Source organism: Salvelinus namaycush, chromosome 38 (genome assembly GCF_016432855.1).
Source record: "Salvelinus namaycush isolate Seneca chromosome 38, SaNama_1.0, whole genome shotgun sequence".
Taxonomy (NCBI): domain Eukaryota; kingdom Metazoa; phylum Chordata; class Actinopteri; order Salmoniformes; family Salmonidae; genus Salvelinus; species Salvelinus namaycush.
In genome coordinates, this window is record NC_052344.1 from 15,188,517 (window position 1) to 15,212,309 (window position 23,793).

Here is a 23,793-nt window from a genome sequence, read left to right on the forward strand (position 1 = left end):
ACCACTCCACAGGTCGATAAACACTGGTATTCCTCATTGGTAGAATCATCTGAGAATTTGATTGCATAAGTGTTTTGGAACAGTTGCATAATAAACAGCTCCCTCCAATGTGAAATCCTGACTAAAATATTGAGACTCAAGGTTATAGCACAATCTGACAGTGCTGAAAGATGCCGTGTACCAGCTCTGCACCTATCTGTGTTAATGATAAAAGCCATCTGTACTCACTGTACCATGCAAACCATCCACAATGTAGTTTATGTGTAATGCATTAATCTACTTATATTTGACTGCTGATTCATTCATACATTTTTATGTAGACATTTTGTGCAGGATAATCCCCTCTTTGAGAGAGTCCGTAATTGCATGTAACCACAGATCTACAACAATAATCATTTGGTGGGTGCTTATAATTATTTGTCCTATTTTTTGTCCATATCCCAACTCCCCCTGAGACACCCTCAGAGTGGTATCACTGGTTACGCGATCCCTATCCCAACCGTATAATTTCGGTTGAAAACTCAAACACTGGCATTAGAACTAGTTAAATTAAAATAGGCTACTTAATGCCGCCATATTGTTCTATAATAGCATTATACACACAGTGTGCTATATGCTACATCATTTGTTATTTGATGTCAGTCAAATGTAGGCTACTTTTCAATAAAAGGCTGTGTGCTTTATCAGAAAATGCCTCCAAGGTCCAAATATATTTAATGGGCTTAGGCTACAGCAATATGCTACACTTACGGTTAACTTATAAAGATGCATCTTTTGTAAGTCTCTAGCTGTAGGAACACGTCCATCTATTGATCTGCAGCCTATGATCAGTCAGGAGAGTGTGGCAGGGTGCCACCTGGACGACGTGCATGAAAACCACGCCTGTCCCAAACTCTTCGCCCACTGCTAAATCCATCGACCTTATTCTCCAAGCTTTCTGGAAGGACGAAGTCAGGGTGGACGATACCAGAATGGCAAACTAAATTATACATAATAAACCGTTATATATCCTGAGTAGTTGTAGGCTAGGTTCTGTATTTATTTATAGTCATTAAAATATTACCTACACGTGTGCTCGAGACATGTAACGTTAGGCTGGCTAACATATCCCAGGATTTGAATTGAACTTGCTGGTTATGATGCTCGTGGATCATGAATGTTCTGGTACTGATGTTCGGTTGGTTCGTCAGCTCAACAAGGGTATGAGGATTCAACCAGCGATATGCAACCGGGGGACCGAGCAGCAACGGGGATGTAAAACTGGAGACGTCAATGAACATATTGTTTGTCTGCAATCTCAGGATGAAACGGGACGGGTGTGTCCTGGAAGCCCAGCACTGGCGACAGACACGCGGCTATCCTCCTGTTCCACAGCAGGTAAAGTCCAAAGAAAGCGTTGTATATTTTTTTCGGTAAGGTTTTCAAAGTAGGCAAAGTAAGAGATTAATGAAAACAAACGAATAACCCCTTTACACAGAAGCGCTTATATCTGATTCTGTAGATAAGTGTTGGTGCATGGGTGGTGATACAATGTAGCAAAATGTACAGTGTGCTACAATTTACACTAACATTCCACACTAACTTTATATTAACAATTTAAGAGCAGCCATAAGCAAGCACACAGAGGCTTAATATAAATCATGTATAGTCCTGATGAAGCCTAAATGTGATTGTTTTTCTATAGGCCAACTCTGAGAGTTAATAAAACGTTAACATTTTCATTTCCCTTGATGACCCAGATTTAATTGGTTATTTCTCAGCTCATCAGCCATAGGTTTCAGGGTTAATTTTTTATTTGACTGGGTGACCCTCATAATCGTAGCCAGCAAAACTGCTCCCTATTCACATTCATCCATTATGGAGAGTCATTGACATGCATGCACACCAGTATTCCAATATGACACCAAGTGTGGAAATACAAGATGTGAGTCTTTTTAAACCTTTTGCATCATGTTATCTGAAGTAGGCCTAAGTCATTTTTTGTAAATGTTGGCACCCTTTCCCCTCAATATAATTAGTAACGTTTCCAAAATGTTAATGCCTTTTTGGCTAATGAATGACCATTGCATCTTTTGAGCAGTCTGACTCGACATAGGTCTTGTAGTGGACGTGGAGACAGTATTGCAATTTAGAACCTATTTAGTGTGCCTTTACTTTAAATACACTTTGGATAGTTAGACAAAAAGAAATTCTATCTATTTTCAGTGGCGACAACAAACATCCCCCTGAATTAAAGAAATCATGTATCTCTGAGTACAGTATTGATTATATTGCAGCACTTGCCCCATCCCAGACACAAAAGGCCATCCAAAAACAGACGTTATTTATTTAGTAAGTTTCAGCAGCCTCTGGCAAGATTTAGCTCCTCCAGAAAAGCTAATCGAACCAATGGGGGCGTTTTTGTCTTCTGTTCTAAAACACAAAAATGTCCTCCAAGAAACTCCAAAGCAGTAAATCGACTACTGTGTGTGACCTTGCATGGGATGAATCCAGGTTATCTGGGGGTGAATAAACATGTTCTTGAAGGTTGAGTGTGATGTGGGAGTGGCTCTGATCAAGCGCAACCAATGATGATGTTGTCTTTCCAGACCGTGAACCAAGCAGTGGCAGTTACAACGTCTCCACTGGAACGGGAACCTTTTACAGCTGCGTCAGTCAGATCACCATCGGTAATTGTACTTTACAGAATGTCTTACTCTATATCCAAAAGAGACCGCAACGGGAGGCCATATTTGGTTTGGCAGGAAGAAGTCACGCTGAAACTCTCAGAAATGTTTGGAAAATAGACCCTGTGTGAAAACGCTGACGACGCCAAGAGATCAGACTTTTAAAAAATGAGTCTATCCTTTATCAGGTAGAAGTAGACAAGATCCAATATCATGCATCTTTCACACCTGCACATGATCAATTCCTCAGGTGCTGTATGTGGAGTTCTTGACAATGCAATTGATATAGAGTAGCCTAGATAAAAAGCTCATGTTTAATGGATGCATGGATGAGTTTTTGACCAGGCACAAGTCATTCACAGATTGATCATTCTAAATGTAGCCCACATGCTTTACCTTGAGCCACCTCTAGTCTTCAGAAAATGACAAATCAATAGCCTTTCTCAATAAGCTGCCTTCAGAGGAGTCAATATACCGCCTGGATGAGCCTGATTTAAAATCTTTCCCCATTGTTTGGCCAGGATAGGGTACTCTGCATCACTATGGGTCCCCTAAAGTGCTAATGGACGATCAGTCTCCCCTAATTCAACTCTATTGGTTTGTTGTAGTCTTTACTCTAGTAAGTGCTGTTGAATATTGGAAATGAATAAGTGTATTATAACCATGGACAATTCCTGGATTACAAGCAAAGGGTGTTCTAAAGTGATGAGCTACATCTAATCAAATTTATTGATTTGATTTTTTGATGCAGAATATTTGCCTGGTCAAGCATACTGACTGCTGCACTCACCATTGTTTGAATTCATTTATTGACCAGGCCAGCTGATCACAGCCCATGAGGAATCCAGATACAATTCTATTTTACTGTAAACAAATTGACAAGACTTTCAGCCTGCTTATAGGGAAGGACGTTCAACAAGCACTTGCACAAATGACTGACGATTGGCTGAGAGAAATTGATAATAAAAAGATTATGGGAGCTGTTTTGTTAGACTTCAGTACTGCATTTGACATTATCGATCATATTCTGCTGCCGGAAAAACGTATGTGTTATGGCTTTACACCCCCTGCTATATTGTGGATAAAGAGTTACCTGTCTAACAGAACACAGAGGCTTCCTCTCCAACATAATCCCCAGGGCAGCTGTCTTGGCCCCTTCTTTTTCAATCTTTGCTAATGATATGCCACTGGCTTTGAGTAAAGCCAGTGTGTATGTATGCGGATGACTCGGCACTATACACGTCAGCTACTAGAGCGAGTGAAATCACTGCAACACTTAACAAAGAGCTGCAATTAGTTTCAGAATGGGTGACAAGGAATAAGTTAGTCCTAAATATTTCAAAAACTAAAAGCATTGTATTTGGGACAAATTATTCACTAAACCCTAAACCTCAACTAAATCTTGTAATAAATCATGTGGAAATTGATCAAGTTGAGGTGACTAAACTGCTTGGAGTAACCCTGGATTGTAAATTGTCATGGTCAAAACATGTTGATACAACAGTAGCTAAGATGGGGAGAAGTCTGTCCATAATAAAGCGTTGCTCTGCCTTTTCAACAACACTATCAACAAGGCAGGTCCTACAGGCCCTAGTTTTGTTGCTCTTGTACTACTGTTCAGTCGTGTGGTCAGTTGCCACAAAGAGGGACCTCAGAAAATTACAATTGGTTCAGAACAGGGCCCTTAAATGTACACAGAGAGCTAACATTAATACTATCCATGACATGCTGAATGCACCAAGGTGTCTGTTTTAAACTACTAGCACACAGCTCAGACACCCATGCATACCCCAAAATACATGCCACCAGAGGTCTCTTCACAGTCCCCAAGTCAAGAACAGACTATGGGAGGTGCACAGTACTATGTAGAGCCATGGCTACATGGAACTCTATTCCACATCAGGTACAGTGCATTCGGAAAGTATTCAGATCCCTTGACTTTTTCCACATTTTGTTAAGTTACAGCCTTATTCTGAAACGGATTAAATCGTTTTTCCCCCTATCAATTTACACAAATTACCCCATAATGACAAAGGAAAAACTGTTTTTTGGGGGGGGAACATTTATCAAATAAAATAAAAAACTGATGTCACATTTACATAAGTATTCAGACCCTTTACTCAGTACTTTGTTGAAGCACCTTTGTCAGCGATAACAGCCTTGAGTCTTCTTGGGTATGACGTTACAAGCTTGGCACAACTGTATTTGGGGAGTTTCTCCCATTCTTCCCTGCAGATCCTCAAGCTCTGTCAGGTTGGATGGGGAGCGTCGCTGCACAGCTTTTTTCAGTTTTCTCCAGAGATCGGGTTCAAATCCGGGCTGTGGTTGTGCCACTCAGGGACATTCAGAGACGTGTCCCGAAGCCACTCCTGCGTTGTCTTGGCTGTGTGCTTAGGGTCGTTGTCCCGTTGGAAGGTGAACCTTCACCCCAGTGGTCCTGAGCGCTCTGGAGCAGGTTTCCATCAAGGATCTCTCTGTACTTTGCTCCGTTCATCTTTCCCTCGATCCTGACTAGTCTTCTAGTCCATGCCGCTGAAACACGTCCCCACAACATGATGCTGCTACCACCATGCTTCACCGTAGGGAAGGTGCCAGGTTTCCTCCAGACGTGTCACTTGGCAGTCAGGCCAAAGAGTTCAATATTGGTTTCATCAGACCAGAGAATCTTGTTTCTCATGTGGTCTGAGAGTCCTTTAGGTGTCTTTTGGCAAACTCCAAGCAAACTGTCACGTGCCTATTACTGAGGAGTGGCTTCCGTCTGGCAACTCTACCACAAAGGCCTGATTGGTGGAGTGCTGCAGAGATCATGTCCTTCTGGAAGGTTCTCCCATCTCCACAGAGGAACTCTGAAGCTCTGTCAGAGTGACCATTGGGTTCTTGGTCACCTCCCTGAATAAGGCCCTTCTCCCCCGATTGCTCAGTTTGGCCGGGCGGCCAGCTCTAGGAAGAGTCTTAGTTGTTCCAAACTTCTTCCAATTAAGAATGATGGAAGCCACTGTGTTCTGTATTGCAAACATAGACTGGAATATGATTCCGGGATTCTTCCGATGGCATTGAGGAGTACACCACATCAGTCACTGGCATTATCCATAAGTGCATCGAGGACGTCGTCCCCACAGTGACTGTACATACATACCCCAACCAGAAGCCAAGGATTACAGGCAACATTCGCACTGAGCTAAAGGGTAGAGCTGCCGCTTTCAAGGAGCTGGACTCTAACCCGGAAGCTCATAAGAAATCCCGCTATGCCCTCCGACAAACCATCAAATAGGCAAAACCTCAATACGCCCCCCAGGTGGTAAGGGTAGGTAACAACACATCCGCCACGCTGATCCTCAACACGGGGTCCCTCAGGGGTGCATGCTCAGTCCCCTCCTGTACTCCCTGTTCACTTATGACTGCACAGCCAGGAAAGAATCCAACACCATCATTAAGTTTGCTGATGACACGACAGTGGTAGGCCTGATCACCGACAACGATGAGACAGCCTATAGGGAGGAGGTCAGAGACCTGGCCGTGTGGTGCAAGGACAACAACCTCTCCCTCAACGTGATCAAGACAAAGGAGATGATTGTGGACAACAGTAAAAGGAGGACCGAGCATGTCCCCATTCTCATCGACGGGGCTGTAGTGGAGCAGTTTGAGAGCTTCAAGTTCCTTGGCGTCCACATCACCAACAAACTAACATGGTCAAAGCACACCAAGACAGTCGTGAAGAGGGCATGACAAAACCTATTCCCCCTCAGGAGACTGAAAAAGGTTATACAGCTGCACCATCGAGAGCATCCTGACAGGTTGCATCCTGGTATGGTTTGGCAACTGCTTGGCCTCCGATCGCAAGGCACTACAGAGGGTAGTGTGTACGGCCCAGTACATCACCGAGACCAAGCTTCCTGCCATCCAGGAACTCTATACAGGTGGTGTCAGAGGAAGGCCCTACAAATTGTCAAAGACTCCAGTCACCCTAGTCATAGACTGTTTTCTCTGCTACTGCACGGCAAGTGGTACCGGAGCCCCAAGTCTAGGTCCACGAGTCTCCTAAATAGCTTCTACCCCCAAGCCATAAGACTCCTGAAAAGCTAATCAAATGGCTTCCCTGACTATTTACCCCCCCCCCCCCCCCCCCCTCCCTCTGGAACGATGCTGCTACTCTCTGTTATTATCAATGCATAGTCATTTTAATAACTCTACGTACATGCATATTACCTCAATTAACTCGACACATTGACTCTGTACTGGTACCCCCTGTATATAGCCCCGCTATTGTTATTTACTGCTGCTCTTTAATCATTTGTTATTCTTATCTCTTACTTTTTGGGGTATTTTCTTAAAACTGCATGGTTGGTTAAGGACTTGTAAGTAAGCATTTCATTGTAAGGTTGTATTCAGTGCATGTGACAAATACAATTGGATTTCTTTTCTTTTCTTGGGGACCTTCAATGTTTTGTTACCCTTCCCCAGATCTGTGCCTCAACACAATCCTGTCTGGGAGCTCTACGGATAATTCCTTCAACCTCATAACTCGCTTTTTGCTCTGACATGCACTGTCAACTGTGGGACCTTATATAGACAGGTGTGTGCCTTTCCAAATTATGTCCAATCAATTGAATTGACCACAGGTGGACTCCAATCAAGTTGTAGAAACATCTCAAGGATGATCAATGGAAACATGATGCACCTGAGCTCAATTTTGAGTCTCAAAGCAAAGGGTCTGAGTATTTCTGCATTTTATTGGGGTGATATATATATATATATTTTTTTTTAAGTTACTACTTTTTACCCCTTTTTCTCCACAATTTCGTGATATCCAATTGGTAGTTACAGTCTTGTCCCATCGCTGCTACTCCAGTACGGACTCAGGAGAGGCGAAGGTCAAGAGCCATGCGTCCTCCGAAACACGACCCCGCCAAGCCGCGCTGCTTCTTGACACACTGCTCGCTTAACTCAGAAGCCAGCCGCACCAATGTGTCGGAGGAAACACCTTCTAACTGACGACCGAGGTCAGCTTGCAGGCGCCCGGCCGCCACAAGGAGTTGCTAGAGCACGATGGGACAAGGACATCCCAGCCGGCCAAACCCTCCCTTAACCCGGACGATGCTGAACCAATTGTGCGCCGCCTCATGGGACTCCCGGTTGCAGCCGGCTGCAACACAGCCCGGAATCGAACCCGGATCTGTAGTGACGCCTCCAGCGCTGCGATGCAGTGTCTTAGACCGCTGCGCTCCTCGGGTCCCCTGTTTTTTATTTTTAATACATTTGCTAAAATGTCAACCAGTTTTCGCTTTGTCATTATGGGCTACAATATGTAGATTGACGAGGAAAACATTTAATTTAATCAATTTTAGAATAACAACATGTAGAAAAGGGAAGGGGTCTGAATACTTTCCGAATGCACTGTAACTGATGATTTAAAAAACAGATAATAATACACTTTATGGAACAGTTGGGACTGTGAAGAGACACACACAGGCACAGACACACGCCTACACATGATAATACACCCACTCTACACACAAGTACACATGGATTTTGTATTGTAGATTTGTGGTAGTAGAGTAGAGTAGAGCCTGAGGTAACATACTTAATGTGTTGTGAAAAGTGTTATGAAATGTAATGTCATGTAATATGTTGTCCTAATGCAACTTATTTTTTTACTTTTAGATTTGTGTATTGTTGTGAATTGTTAGATACTACTGCACTGTTGGAGCTAGGAACACTTGCATTTCGCTACACCCGCAATAACATCTGCTAAATATGTGTATGAGACCAATAACATTTTATTTGATTTATTGTTGCTGGACCCCAGAAAGAGTAGCTGCTGCCTAATGGGGATCCTTAATAAATACAAAATAATACAAATCTAGCCCAATTCTAGGCACCTGCATTGTAGTGTACCTTGGTCCCTCTAAGAGGCAGGAAGTGCTGGCAGTGGTGATCTGGGCCTCACGTTCCTCAGAGAGCTAGGCAGGGCATTTATTTTTATGATGACTGCGACAGAGATGTTGCTTAGAACACACTGTATCATTCAAACAGCTCATTACATGGATGGTTTTAGAGGGCACCCTGAAGCACACGCAGGTGTGGATTACCTTGTATGCTATAGCATTTCAAGTAGCATACAGTTGCAGTGGATTACCTTGTATGCTATAGCATTTCAAGTGGCATACAGTTGCAGTGGATTACCTTGTATGCTATAGCATTAAGTGGCATACAGTTGCAGTGGATTACCTTGTATGCTATAGCATTTCAAGTGGCATACAGTTGCAATGGAGGTTCAGATTTCCCAGGGACCCACTACATTTGCAATGATAGGAATAAAGATTTATGTTAATGAATAAATAGTAGTAATATAGTTGCCACCCGTAGAGGCGATACATTTTTTCCCTACATTCTTAATTCCATTTTAGTGCTTGCTTCAGTGTAATGTATAGCCTAATAAAAAATGCAATGAATTATGCATTACTGTCTACTGATGCTTTACACAGCATTAATAAGAAGGCTACTAGCTCTTCAGATGGGCCATTCTACTGTCAATGTTTGTCTATGGAGATTGTCAGCAACGGTTGTGGCTGAAATAGCCAAATCCACTCATTTGAAGTGTATCTTATAATGCGCTGGGGTTGTGTTTCCAGAAAAGCTAAAGAAGGCCTTCCTCTCTTTGCTCTTTGGTGTGATGCCCATTGAGCGTGGACAGAGACATTTGCGTTCATACAATGTCTTGAGGATTGTTGGGTTTGTTAGCAACTTTCATGTGGTATGCTTCAAAAGGAAAGTCAAATCAATCAATCAAGTTTATTTTATATAGCCCTTCGTACATCAGCTAATATCTCGAAGTGCTGTACAGAAACCCAGCCTAAAACCCCAAACAGCTAGTAATGCAGGTGTAGAAGCACAAATGCATAAAGTAAACTCTGTTAAATCAATTCAAGTTAAATGTACACTATGCAGCATGCTATTAATGTTACCATATTTTTCTTATTTAATTCTACAGATTTTACAGAATTGACAGACTTCCACAAAGGTGCTTGCAGGTGGAAATGTTTCACAACATACCTTTTAATATAGATTTAGTTGTCAACCGTCAAAACATACTTTTTGTCATGAGTAGCCTCCTCATACTTAGTTCTGATACTTCCCAAGATGTATGTGGAAGTAGACCACTGACAAACGAGAAACGAAGATGGACTCATCAAACAACGGAAAGGACAGTCATGGAGTTGGCAACATCAACCACTAGAGAGCAGTATTGTTATGGACATAGCCCCCCCCCCCCCCCCCCCCATTTTTTATTTTGAACTGGGAGAGCGAAATATGTCAGCATTTTGCTAAATTGGTTCAACTAGGGAAGCGGAACCCTGAATTTCTGAGATATGGGAAATGTAATCGTAAGTGGAAACTCAATCCTCCAGAGAGCAACAACCTTAGTTTCATTATGAAACAGGAAATTATTTGAATAATATCACTCATTTCCCTTTTCAAGGAATGGGATTTTTCTGCAATGTCTGCCTTTCTGGGATCTATTCAATATCAAGGATTTTCAAAGAACCCTGACATTGCTGTAAGAGAAATAGACTAAGTATGCAAGTTGCAAGGACAAGTGTTCACATTCACATGCTTTCCAGGGTTATGTGTTATAGGAAGGGAGTCTATGTTTTGAGAAAGTCTTTCATTCTGAGATATTAATATTCCTTACAGGGTTTGATCTCGGGGGCCAAGTGGCCATTGGTATCTCTCATTGGAACAGTCCATTCCCTTCCAGAGGTCACCCCCTGTGTGACAGTCCTGATGGGGTTCGCTCCGAGGCCTCCGCTGCCGCAGCCCCGCAACTCCCTGAGTACCAAGAGCCAGTGTCCTGTCCTGCCTCCCTGTCAATCAACCCTATATCATCCCTCTGCAGCGCCAGCCAGGAGACCATCAGCGACAGCAGCACAAGTAAGGTTTCACCTTTCAACTTTGAACCCTGACTTCATTCTAATCTCAGCTCTGTGGTTTGGTCACAAAAAATCCGGTCTAGAAACGGCTTATCCTGCCCAAGCTCAGAACCTTTGGCGTTGACTGTAATTGGTGTAGATGGCAGTAGTGAGAGCCATCAGGAGATGTATACTGAACAAAAATATAAACGCAAGACTTTCAACGATTTTACTGAGTTATTCATTTGAAATAAATTCATTAGGCTCTATTTCTGGATTTCACATGACTGGGCAGGGGCGCAGGGGAGCCAGGCTCACCCACTGGGGAGCGAGGTCCAGCCAATCAGAATTAGTTTTTTCCCCAGAAAAGGGCTATATTACAGATAGCAATACTCCTCAGTTTCATCAGCTGTCCAGGTGGCTGGTCTGATAATCCCGCAGATCAAGAAGCCAGATGTGGAGGTCCTGGGCTGGTGTGGTTACACATTGTCTGCGGTTGTGAGGCCAGTTGGACGTACTGCCATATTCTCAGCAACGTTGGAGGTGGCTTATGGTAGAGAACTGAACAGCTCTGGTGCACATTCCTGCTGTCAGCATGCCAATTGCACGCTCCCTCAAACCTTGAGACATCTGTGGCATTCTGTTGTGTGACAAAACTGCACATTTTAGAGGGGCCTTTTATTGTCCCAGCACAAGGTGCACCTGTGTAATTATCATGCTGTTTAATCAGCTTCTTGATATGCCACACCTGTCACGTGGATGAATTATCTTGGCAAAGGAGAAATGCTCACTAATAGGGATGTAAACACATTTGTGCACAACATTTGAGAGAAATAATATTTTTGTGTGTATGGAAAATTCCGGGGATCTTTTATTTCAGCTCATGAAACATCAGATCAACACTTTACATGTTGTGTTTATATTTTTGTTCTGGATAGATGTGCTGATTCACGTGATAATGAGAGTAGTGTGTGCTTTTTGGAGTTAGGCCAGGACAGTGTTTATCAGTGCCAATGGTGATGAGTTATATCGAGTCATTCTGTTGGTTCTGAGATTCACAGAAGAGAGTATCCTGGAATCACATTATAGTATGAACACACCTGGATCATTCCATGTCATTTCAGCAAGCCATGACACCCACTATCTCAGATTGTTCTGAAAATATTTCTGTAGTTAGAAACAGATCAAATGTCCTGCAACATTAATTTGTTGAAATATACTTTGTTGAAATATAATTTGAACTCTGAGAAATTAAGCTAATTGATTGCACCCAAATTGGCAATTTTTAATTTCTAGGATTCATATAATACTCAAATAAATTGGCGTGGGGTGTTGGTGGTCCGTGAGTGGCTTTTGACAATTTCTCTGGATTCCTCATGTCTAACTCATTGTTAGAAAAAAGTTTGGTCCAAATTGGATGTTTGGCACTATATTTATTGAATATTATATGAATCCTATACATTTAAAATGGCCAATTTGGGTGCAATCAATTAGCTTAATATCTCAACAAAATAATGTTGCAGGAATGCTAATCTTATGTTTCTAACAACAGAAACGATTTCAGAACAATCTGAGATGGTGGGTGTAAATCCTCTTTCTTGTGCTTTTTGAGGTGGAACAACCCACCACTGACCTTTTGAAATAATATGTGGATGCTTTCCACCTTATTGGTTGACTGTGAATCTAATATTTGAAATACCATACTGTACATCACAAAACCTAACCAAACACACACACACACATACACACACAGTGTATTTCTGGTTGGCACCAGTGGTGGAAAAAGTACCCAATTGTGATACTTAAGTAAAAGTATAGATACCTTAATAGGAAGTTACTCAAGTAAAAGTTCGTCACCCAGTAAAATACTACTTGAATAAACGTCAAAGTATTTCATTCTAAAAATACTTAATTTCACAAGTAATTGCTTTAGTAATTGCTAAAATAAGTATACATCTCTTCAAATTCCTTATATTAAGCAAACCAGACAGCACCATTTTATTGTTTTAAAAGTGTACGGATAGCCAGGGGCACACTCCAACACTCAGACATCATTTACAAATTATGCTTTTTGTGATTATTGACTCTGCCAGATCAGAGGCAGTAGGGATGACCACGTGTTCTTTTGATAAGTGTGTGAATTTGACCATTTTCCTGTCCTGCTAAGCATTCAAAATGTAACGAGTACTTTGGGTATCAGGGAAAATGTATGGAGTAAAAAGTACATTATTTTCTTTAGGAATGTAGTGAAGTAAAAGTAAAAGTTGACAAAAAAATAAATAGTAAATTGCACATACCCCCAAAAAAGTCTTAAGTGGAACTAATTCAGTACTTTACACCACTGGTTAGCAAACTGTGTTCCAGTTGGATCCTGCCTAAGAACAAATTGTTAAAATAGTGTTACTAACATGGTAAAGCATACAACAGACTTTTGAAAACACACTTTTGGAAAGCAGCCAGCTATTATATATGTAGGGTTTGTTTAATTTGCAGTAGCGTTTCACTCACTCTGAGTGTTGCATGCAAGTAGGGTAACTAATGGTAGAGTTTTCTAAGGGATTCCTCCTTTAAAATATACACACTGTACACAACAATTATGTATTTGTGTGCGTGTGTGCACCAATGTGTTTGTGTGCATGTGTGTGAGGTGCTGGCTTTAAAAAACACATTGACACCCAGAGCAGCAGCAACTGTCATTCCTTTGGTCAACAACCACACTGATAGAGCCAGCCCTGCTCCGATTGGCTACCCTCAAAGCTCCTCTCCCACGGATTGGCTGACGGGGATAACTGATTAAGAATACTGATTGTCTTGCAGCTCTCTTGCTCTCGCTCTCTCCCTCTCTCTGCATAAACATTCTGCTTGTATTTTTCCCTGAGAGAGGATCTAAGCTGGTCTGCATCTGTTTCTTCCTGAGCTGTGCCTCGTGCCGGCTGGACAGAGGTTTATATAATCTGAGGGATGTTTTGGGGATGAGCAGAGTGTGTGTGTTTGTGTCTGTGTGTGAGGGAGCTCAGAAGCTAGAGCAGAGCACTGCGGTGCTCGGGAGTGGAGGTAAACATGGGGAATGCAGCTGATTGCCTTTGCAGAAGGTCCTTTTCCTCCTGCGGGCTTTCGTACGGGAGCCAAGTTTAGCTAGTTGTAGCTACTGTAGCGCTTGCGGAGCCTCCACTGGGTCGGCCCCCGGGCTGTGTCGTCCTCTCCTCCTGTTGCCCTCTGAGGGGTTGAAGCTCTCTCCCTCTCCACCTCGCATGGTGAGTGCTGCAGGCAACTTGTTTTAGACCCACAGCAGTGTTTTTCCCCCTCTGTAGTGGTTTTGCTGCAGTAATCTCTCTCTCTCTCTCTCTGTCGCTCTCGCTCCCCCCCCCCCCCCCCTCTGTTTCGATCTCTCTCTTTCTCTGTCCCTCACTCATATGCTATGACCCACATGTACTCTTCTTTTACTGTCTATCATCTCTGTTCTCTTTTCACACTGTTGTGTTCCTGAACCGTACAGGCATTTGACCTTCACACGCGCATACACACACACACTCTCTCCCTCTTTCTCCCATCTCTCCTTAGCTCCCGTTCCCCCCTTCTCTCTCTCTTTCTCCCTCTCTCTCTCCCGTATTGCCCTCACTCCCACACAGTTTCACTCCGGGGGTTGTAAATGAGCTGTGTGTCCTAAGTGTAACACTCCTCCATTATGCATGGTTCAGGGAAGGAGAAGTGGGTCAGAGCTCTGTTGCCCATCTGGCAGGCGTGAAACAGCAATTGTGTTGCCCCGGGGCCTGACGGAGCTGGAGGTCTGTTGTCCCCTGACTGTGCTGGTGTAATGGTCCAGAACCCTCCTCTGTCTTCCTGATACCTGGTCCCCATGGCAACCCCTCCCCCTTTTTTATTTTCCGCTCACTTACCCAACCAGCTAGCCTACTGTGAGCTGTCATGCTAAGGCAAGGTTATGTCATATGAACTGAGGAGGCGCTAGCGATCTCATTGGGGAATAATTTTTTGCAAAAAAAGATTTCTCTACTGACAATCATCAGTGGTTATGATTCAGGGTTACAAATCAACTAGCAATACTGTTATACTGTAGCATTTTTCATTCAATTCAAAAGTAATTTTTGCAGCATAACTAGGAGTTCATGCACTTTGTTGCAAAACAACTTAATATTCAACAAAAGTTTTATGGTACCCAATAATTATTTCCGCTAACTAGCTATTTGAAAGGCAACCGAACTTTGACTATTTATTTTAACCCTACTTCTGATTTTAAATATTCTCATGTAGCCTAGATTGTTGGTTAATCGGTGTGTCTGACTGGGTATCATGCAACATTTGCTGTTGTCTGTCCTGTTCAACAGTTTTAGATTGTTTGTAGATTCCATGATAAATATATTGTGTAGGTGGTCTAGTTTTTGACGAGTTCACCATTTTCAGACATTCAGATCCAAAAATGGGCGTCCATCCCAAAATATCTCGGTGCTCTGTCTGTTTTCCTCTGCTGTCAAGGCTGAGGTGACCTCACCAGTAGCTTATGTTACAAATGGAGATTCCATATGAAACCAAGACAAAGAAATACCATGATTTTGGGGGGATTTTCACAATTTTATTCATATCATTTTTCTTTGGGGGAAGCATTGATGACATATTTGACATTTGTATCTAAAAGTGTAATTGAGAAATAATTAATAAAAGTTGGCATATTTATGACATTTTGTCCTGGTTTCGTATGGAATCACTCAAATGCAGGTATGACAGAGAGTCTTATAATGATACAGATCGAATGAGTGCCGGTAGTTTCAGCCATAGAATTACATACAGAATCAATGTGAAATAAATATTCTATAATATTCTATAATAAAAATCATGTAAGAGGTGACATTTATGGGAATGAGGGAAAAATTATTTGACTCTTGACAGAGTTATTATTTTGTAGGAAACACTATTGTTGTGAATTGTTAGATATTACTGCACAGTTGGAGCTAGGAACACAAGCATTTCACTACACCCACAATAACATCTGCTAAATATGTGTATGTGACCAATAAAATTTGCTGTGAATTGTGAGCCAGGCTAAATCATGTTAGCTAAACAGTGGCGATTTTAGCATGTAAATCTTGGTGGGGCAAACAAAACAAAATGTGGGATGCATGCCAGAAAAGCCACTACACAACACAACACTAAACAATACATTAATTGCACTGTAACGGTGACAAACGGTGCCCACAAACTGTTAGGGCCTACATAAAGCTGTCCCAACAGCAGAGTCCCAACAGCAGTCCCAACACCTTACCACTGCTACACCTGGCTTTCAGCGGAGCCTTGTCTGGCAGCGAAGAAAGTTAACTCAGCCTCATTTTCTGCCATTTAAAAAAACATAGCTGATATGGATGACTTGCTTAAACAAATGTGGTTGCTACTGACAATTGAGATGTACAAACTATGGCATAAGAGGACGACAAGCGGATAAGAGGCAATCCGTAATTTCGATTAAGACATCAATGAGCGAGCGATGACAGACGTAGTCAATATAACTATTTGTTCAGCACTTTTGAAATGTACAGCGACAGAATTCAGAACATGGGCCGTTCTTACAGTGTACTCCCTGTACAACAAGTCAGAACCGTAGGATAAATAAAGGGGGCACATAGACAATGAAAGCTCTTACAATATTGTCACATTGTTCGTAATAATGGTCGGACCAAGGCGCAGCGTACGTAGAATTCCACATATTTCATTAGAGAAAGTGAAACTTAGAAAAAACCAAAACAATAAAGAATAAACGAACCATGACGACAATGCAGTGCTCACAGGCAACTAAACATAAACAATATCCCATAGCCCACAGGTGGAAAAAATGCTACTTAAGTATGATCCCCAATTAGAGACAACGATTACCAGCTACCTCTAATTGGGAATCATACAAATCACAAACATAGAAAATAAACCTAGAACCCCACATAGAAAATATAAACTAGAACAACCCCTAGTCACGCCCTGACCTACTCTACCATAGAAAATAAATGCTCTCTATGGTCAGGACGTGACAAATATTCAATTATTACATTTCTCTACTGTGCACAGTAGGCAAAATTAAGAGGTGAAAATAGACCAAATTATTAGGGTGAGGCACATTGAACGCCGTTTGGGTCTTTGCGTGTCAAGAAATATACACGTCATAAAATAAGCTTTTAATTTGACACGTCAAATACCACAATTTTATTACAGAATGTTGTGTGTGCTGAATTTGCATGTGCAAGCCAAGCGCCACCACTACTATCAGTAGCACTGTCAAACTGTACAAAAAAAGTTAGCAAATAACCACACACCTGCCACAAACGATGTGTTTACAATGGTGAAAATGGTGAAAATTAACCAAGTGATTAGGGTGAGGCACATGGGCTACTAACAGCTTACTACACAACATACACTTAGTATTACGTTCTTAGCTACAGTATACATATCTCCCTTGCATATTACATAATTTATGCAGCAGCATACAAAACATTTTTGGACTCACCTTGTGAAGGTGGCGCGGCGGTCCTTTGTGGGCAAATTTTGTCATCAAAGTCTGGCATTCTCTGGATTTATGGTGGGAACTCTGGGGAAAAAAACACAGCCCCTCCATTGAATAGCAGGCTAGGGGTTGCTTTGCAATGTTGCAGTCAGCCACTGATTTCTTACAAACCACTCATTGTTGAATTTGCGATTTCCAACTTGTTGTGTAATCTTTATGTCCAATGGCCGATGAGCACTGATACGTTTTATCTATAATTTCTCTTCATTATTTCTCTTCATATGACAACGATTAAAAATGATTTGCCAGGAGATTGTTGACTTGATTCATGGGGCTGACTTGCTAGCTAAGACTTTCAAAGTAAGATGATGATCAGTCCAATCATGATCAGTCCAATCAAAGCTACTGTACATATAACGTGATTTGACGTCATTTTATCTGTGGCCAATGATCTTGAGACTTGTAATATAACTCTATGGCAGGACCCTAAGGGCTGAAATTTTGGATGTCTACTCTTACTAAGGACCTAAACTTGGCGATGACGCCCCATGAGTGATTGAACACTGAGCCAATCACGGCGAAATGCTCCTATTTTCTGCTGGCTCGCCCCACCACCACAGAAAGCACTGAGCTAGGCTGAAACACCTGCATTTTGGAGCTGCCTCACTCAAGAAAACAAAAAAGAGACCATGCTTGTCGCCACTGTAGCTTAATCATGTTAGCTAAATGGTGCAGCTTTACTCACAGATTAGCAAATAATGTCACCTAAGAATCACTTTAGTCCCATGTTACATTTCCTGAGTGTAATTTCATTACATCCACTGAATGTAACTTAATACTTTGTTTTGCTGTCTGCTAACTCCATTGCATCTTGGTAATGTTCCCCATTCCTGGAGGAATAGAGCCTATTTTCCCCTCCATGTGGGAGACTCGATCACTAACTTAATAACACTCATAATAACGTGCCAATAACTTAATAACTTGTCAAGTAAGACTGCTACCTGTTGGTGCTAGCAGGCCACGAGCCACTGTTGGTGCTATCTGGGATCCTTGGAACTTCCCTGCCCTTACTCTAACCATTAACCGTTTAAAATTTCAACTTCAATGGGGTATCATCAGAGTTGGGAAATCCCAAGGATCCCATTTAGACTTTTCCCATGAGCCACTCTATTTGTCCTGTAATTAGCTGTTGATGTGATGCATCACACCTGAATGTGATGTACTTCTTATTATCAATCAGAAGTTTCTGATACTACTATTCAGTGAAAAGGAGAAGTATGTGTTTTGTGACTGTACAATGGTTCTGTGTGGAAAACTACCTTAAACCAACTAGCTTAGCCTGAACATCCTCCTGAGATAGCTAGCATAGTAAGTTTAGTAACATGCTAGCACCAACTTGGCCTCCACTCTTATGGCATGGATTAGATGACAATTGGCATTTTGTGTGTGTACCTTGGGTCAGGATTGTGGCCGATATGCTCATTGACTCTGCTCTGTGACTGTCTGACTCTGTGTAAATCAGTTTGGGTTTTGTGCTTTCAGTGTCTCTAAACAAGTTGTGTGTGTGTGTGGCTCACTTGGTAGAGCTTGGCGCTTGCAACGCCAGGGTTGTGGGTTTGATTCCCATAGGGGACCAGAATGGGAAAAGTATTAAAAACGTATGCTCTAACTACTGTAAGTTTTTCTGGATAAGAGCATCTTCTAAATGACTAAAATGTGTGTGTGCTGCTGCCCAGTGGTCACTCAGAGGCAACAAAACCACTGTTGTTAATTATTGATTGGCTTTATGCTTCTCTATGGACACCTAGGCTTCTATGCTTATATCATATCTTATCATCCAACATGGATCAACCTAATGGTCTATTAGTAGGCCAATCATCTTGTCATGTTCAATATTTATAATTTTCCAGGGTCTAATCTACTGACTAGTTAATATAAATCATGTAAAGTATATCTTAAATGTAAAGTGGTTTTCTCAATGTTGTGACTTATGCTTAATCTTGAATTTAGAGGGTACTGTGGTAGTCGTGGTAACAGCACGATATAGTGCAACACGACCTCGTGTTTGGAAGTAGCAGGTCATTTGGATTTTGATGGGCACAGATGGAATTTTAAAGTGTGCAAATGATATGCTTTGATGTGTCAATTCAGACCGGCAGAGCTGCGTTAGACAACTCTTTCAAATGTGATGGAATCATTCGATTTCTATAGTGCCCTAGCTTTTATCACTCACATCTCCTTTGGGGCTGCAGTAACCTCTACTCACGCTATAAAATACCTCCTAGCAGCTGATGGCTGAGTGAAACGTTTATTACAACTGAAGTCATTGAGGGAACCCGCCCATCGATTTCATCCAGGAAGAAAGAGTTCATGGTGGTTTTATTACCTGCTGTTATTTCAATACCTCAGCCACTGCGGGAAGGGCGTGAGCGTTGAGCGTTCTCCCTCGCACTCCTTCTCTGTATGTCTGGGGCTCAGCAGAAATATTCCGAAATATTCTGCTGAGTCGCGGAGCTGTCACAAAGGGAAATTCAGCATTCAGACCAGCGACGACCTTCCCCAGAGCCCAGGCTCGTCAGATGGAAGAGTGGGTCACAGACCTCTTCAGAGGGGTTGTTGTTAGCCTACTCACTAGGCCATGTTAGATAATGGCTCCTCTCAGTGGGCGCACAGGATCACTTCAGGGCACGCAATTTATTTCTCTGATCAATTGCATTAGTATCAACAACAAAAATTTGCAAACAATATAGCTCAGTGTTTGTATTATTTATTTTACACAGTCTTTTTTGCTCATCTTTATTAAGGGTGTCAATCATTTCAGACCCGACTGTATAGAGATAGATATATCTCTACATCTTCTTTGGGGCCACTGTAAAGCTTACTCATGATTTGCATGTCTGTATAATAGTGAGGGGGGGGGGGGGGGGGTGTATTATTTTGGGACAATATTATATCAATATTTGACACAAAGTATTATTTTTTTAATTGCTACTATAGGTAGCGTTAGCTAACGCTATCGGATGTGGGCCAACCTGTGCCAAAACTCTGGTATTTACCTCCTATATCTTGTTCTCCATCTTCTTTTTAAACAGTAAGCCAACATGGTTTCAGCACTTTTATTTCCCTGACTGATCAAAACTAGTTTTGTCATGGCTGGCGCTCGTCTCTCTGCAGCAGACATATGGTAAGCAATATGTTTGAAACATCGAATCACAATCAAATCACAGTATCGAATCGCAAATAAACCACAGTATCGAATCGCATATAGAATCACAATACATATAGAATCACAATGCATATAGAATCACCATACATATAGAATTGTGAGATTCGCCATTCATTATCATGTCGGCACCTAAGTATCGAGATGATAACATCGTATCGTGAACTCCCTGGGAATTCCCAGCCCTACTATATAAGGCTCTGGATTCACCTATCTCCCATTTCCTAAACAACAGAGGATGTCTCCTGAAGGTTTGATAAGGTCTCAAACGTTACAACGTAAATGTTCCAGCTCCCTTACTGTTAGGTTATTTTTATTTTATTGAACCTTTATTTAACTATGTGGGTTTTATTTTACTTTATTTACTGAGCTCTGATAATAATACCTTTCACCCTCTTTTCTGTCATCTCTGTTTTCCACTAAATGTGGGGCCTCAGACTTTACTGATGGTTGATTATATGATGAATTCTCTCCCTCTCCTCTCTGTCTCTCACTGTCTTTCTCCGACTCTCTCACTGTCTCTGTCTCTCTCACTGTCTCTCTCTCACTGTCTCTCTCTCACTGTCTCTCTCTCTCTCACACTGTCTCTTTCTCTCTCACTGTCTCTCTCTCACTGTCTCTCTCTCACTGTCTCTCTCTCACTGTCTCTCTCTCACTGTCTCTCTCACACTGTCTCTTTCTCTCACACTGTCTCTTTCTCTCACACTGTCTCTTTCTCTCTCACTGTCTCTTTCTCTCTCACTGTCTCTCTCTCTCTCACACTGTCTCTCTCTCTCACACTGTCTCTTTCTCTCTGTCTCTCTCACTGTCTCTCACTGTCTTGCTCTCACTGTCTCTCTCACTGTCTCTTTCTCTCACACTGTCTCTTTCTCTCTCACTGTCTCGCTCTCACTGTCTCTCTCTCACTGTCTCTTTTTCTCTCTCTCACTCGGTCTTTCTCTCTCTCTCTCTCTCTCTGTATCTCTCTTCCAGGTGTGAGTTTCTCTCTACATGGGGCTGAGCTCCAGTGGCAGAGCCCCCACAGACGCAGAGTTCTGCGGTCCCCGGCCCCTGGGGTTGAGGCTGCGGATTTCTCCTTCCCCCCCAACAGGTCGCTAGTCAGAATGGAGGTGTCCTTGGCTGGGGCTCCTGATTCCCCCAGCACACAGGACAACGTGCCACCCCACGGTAAGCCATTTGGCACCTCCTTCAAGGGGTACCTCAACCAAATAACATTACCATAATGTAACTGTTGTGCAGCATCTTTTTAAAGAGCAACTTTTATGAGACAAAAAAACTTTTGTTAAGTTGAAATCTGAGTGGTAGTCATGCACTTCAGTAAATGTTTTTGTTAGATTAAGTGAGTTAGGAAGTAATCTAGGTGTTCACAGAATCAACAACATATTGAGGGTTTGATAACTGACGCTGGGTTTTCTGCTGATGTTCTGTCCAGTTTTGAAGGATGTGAAGTTGTTAATGGAGAGTTTGGAGGGGCTGAGCACTCCGTCCAAAGATGGCGACTCGACCCTGCTTGACCCCGGGACCAGTAGCATCCTGGACGACAACACCAGGACTGACCCGGCACCAGAGGTGAGAGGTCAATTACAGGTGTGTCCATAAAGCATGTATGGTCATTGTGGGTTGAAGCTGGCTGCTGTCAAGTGTTATTCTTATCCTCCTTGGGGGATCTGTAAAGACGTTTCGTCTTAGGGTGAGCTCATTGGTTTCTTACTACGGTAGTGTGATATATAACCCTTGGAAGGGCATATTTAGATATTATGCTTATGAGCAAAGCACTTTAGCTCAACCGCCTCTATAAATGTTAAGCAGTGCTAATGGTAAAATATATTAAAGTCACTTTGGGTCCAAACAACCTTATAGTGGTTACTCCCTCCCTCTGTTTCTCTCCTCAGGTAGGGAGAAGTAGGTCCAGTGGCTTGTGCTTCAGCGATGGCAAGTGCCACATCGACTACATCCTGGTTTACAGGAAGTCTGGTCCGCAGTCGGAGAAGAGGGAAATATTTGAGCGCAACATCCGGGCCGAGGGCTTGCAGATGGAGAAGGAGGCGAGTACTACTGAGTATTACAGTATATTATAGTATTACAGTAACATAGTATTACAGTAACAGTATATTATAGTATGACAGTATTACAGTAGTCACTGAAGCTCTGCCTGTCACTCATAAACCAACGCAAATGTGCTGATGGCAAGTTTCACCCTCAATCCTGTTTAGAAGAAGCAGGGAAGCAATTGTGCTGAGTGTGTCTGAGTGTGTGTGCTTTTGCATGTGTCTGAGTGGCTGACGCCTAGTGTGCTGACGCAGTAACATCAAGGTCATCATGTGGAGCATTCAAAGAGACTATGCCTCTTCTTCTCTCTTTTAACATCATCATTTGCTTCATTTGCTTTGTTATTTTTAGGTCCTGCGAGGGTAGCATTTTCTTTTAGTCAGACTGCTTATGATGACAACAAGATGCAAGGTAGAATTCTTCTGGAAATTATCAGAGAATGCAGTACTGACTATATAACTGTGCTACTGGGATTTTGAAGAAATCAAACACACATAGTTTGGTATCTTTTAAAGATCCTAGTAAAAACTTTTCTGCGGCCATGACAGCGAATGCCTGTAAACTGTTCTGAGATCAGTCACAGGAAATTGATGTCACAGGAAATGATGAGAGAGAAAAGAAAATCAATATTTCAACTCCTCTTTATGCCCAGTTATGAAATCCATAAACCTCTCTACTGAAGCTGGATACATGTGTGGCAACATGATTTAGAATAGAAACATTTTAATTTAAAACATTAGATTTTATATTATTTAAATGTTTTTATGTGCTAAGAAACTCTTCTAAGAAATAGTATCAACAGGACATAATACTTCTAATGCTGGGTCTTTTCCCCTCCAACAGTTGTCTGTGTGCAACAGTGATGTGATCTTCCTGAAGCTGCATGCTCCCTGGGAGGTGCTGTGTCGCTACGCAGAGCTTATGAACATTCGGATGCCGTTCAGGTGGGGAGACGAACACACATTCTCTGTAGTTCCAGACACTCACACACATAAATCACATCGACAGACAGGTTCCCACCACACACACTGCCTGTCTCTCTCTCTCTCGCTCTCTCACTGACTCTCTCAATCTGTCTCTCTCTCTCTCTCTCTCTCTGTCTCGCTCTCTCACTCTCTCTCAATCTCTGTCTCTCTCTCATACTATGAATCTACAGTTATTTGCAATGCACTTTTATAAGATAGAATGGTGAGAGGGCTCTATAGGGGTCAGATTCTAACACATGCGAGCACCGGTACATGTGTTCCCGAGGCATAAGTGACCTAGACTGCTAGACCGCCCAGGCCACTGCAATGCATTAATGCACTGAGATTTTTAATAGTTTAATAGTTGATAATGTTGTGGGGGTTTTCAGAAGGAAAATCTATTACATGCATCGACGGTACAAGTTCATGAGTAGGTGAGTGCTAATTGATTTATTGATTGAATTTTGGGGCACAACCCTAA

At 42.2% G+C, this 23,793-nt stretch overlaps 1 protein-coding gene across 1 annotated transcript in view; it reads left to right on the forward strand.

Annotated features, from left to right (window-relative positions):
* Positions 1 to 945: 945 nt before the first annotated feature.
* The window catches only part of LOC120032168 (anoctamin-4-like), a 44,842-nt gene continuing 21,994 nt past the window's right edge, over positions 946 to 23,793 (forward strand). The window contains exons 1-8 of the mRNA XM_038978139.1: positions 946 to 1,377; positions 2,589 to 2,669; positions 10,362 to 10,598; positions 21,271 to 21,465; positions 21,731 to 21,867; positions 22,191 to 22,343; positions 23,191 to 23,291; positions 23,702 to 23,746. Coding sequence (XP_038834067.1) covers positions 1,137 to 1,377; positions 2,589 to 2,669; positions 10,362 to 10,598; positions 21,271 to 21,465; positions 21,731 to 21,867; positions 22,191 to 22,343; positions 23,191 to 23,291; positions 23,702 to 23,746 — 1,190 coding nt within the window. The 5' untranslated portion in view covers positions 946 to 1,136. The remainder of the gene's footprint in view (positions 1,378 to 2,588; positions 2,670 to 10,361; positions 10,599 to 21,270; positions 21,466 to 21,730; positions 21,868 to 22,190; positions 22,344 to 23,190; positions 23,292 to 23,701; positions 23,747 to 23,793) is intronic.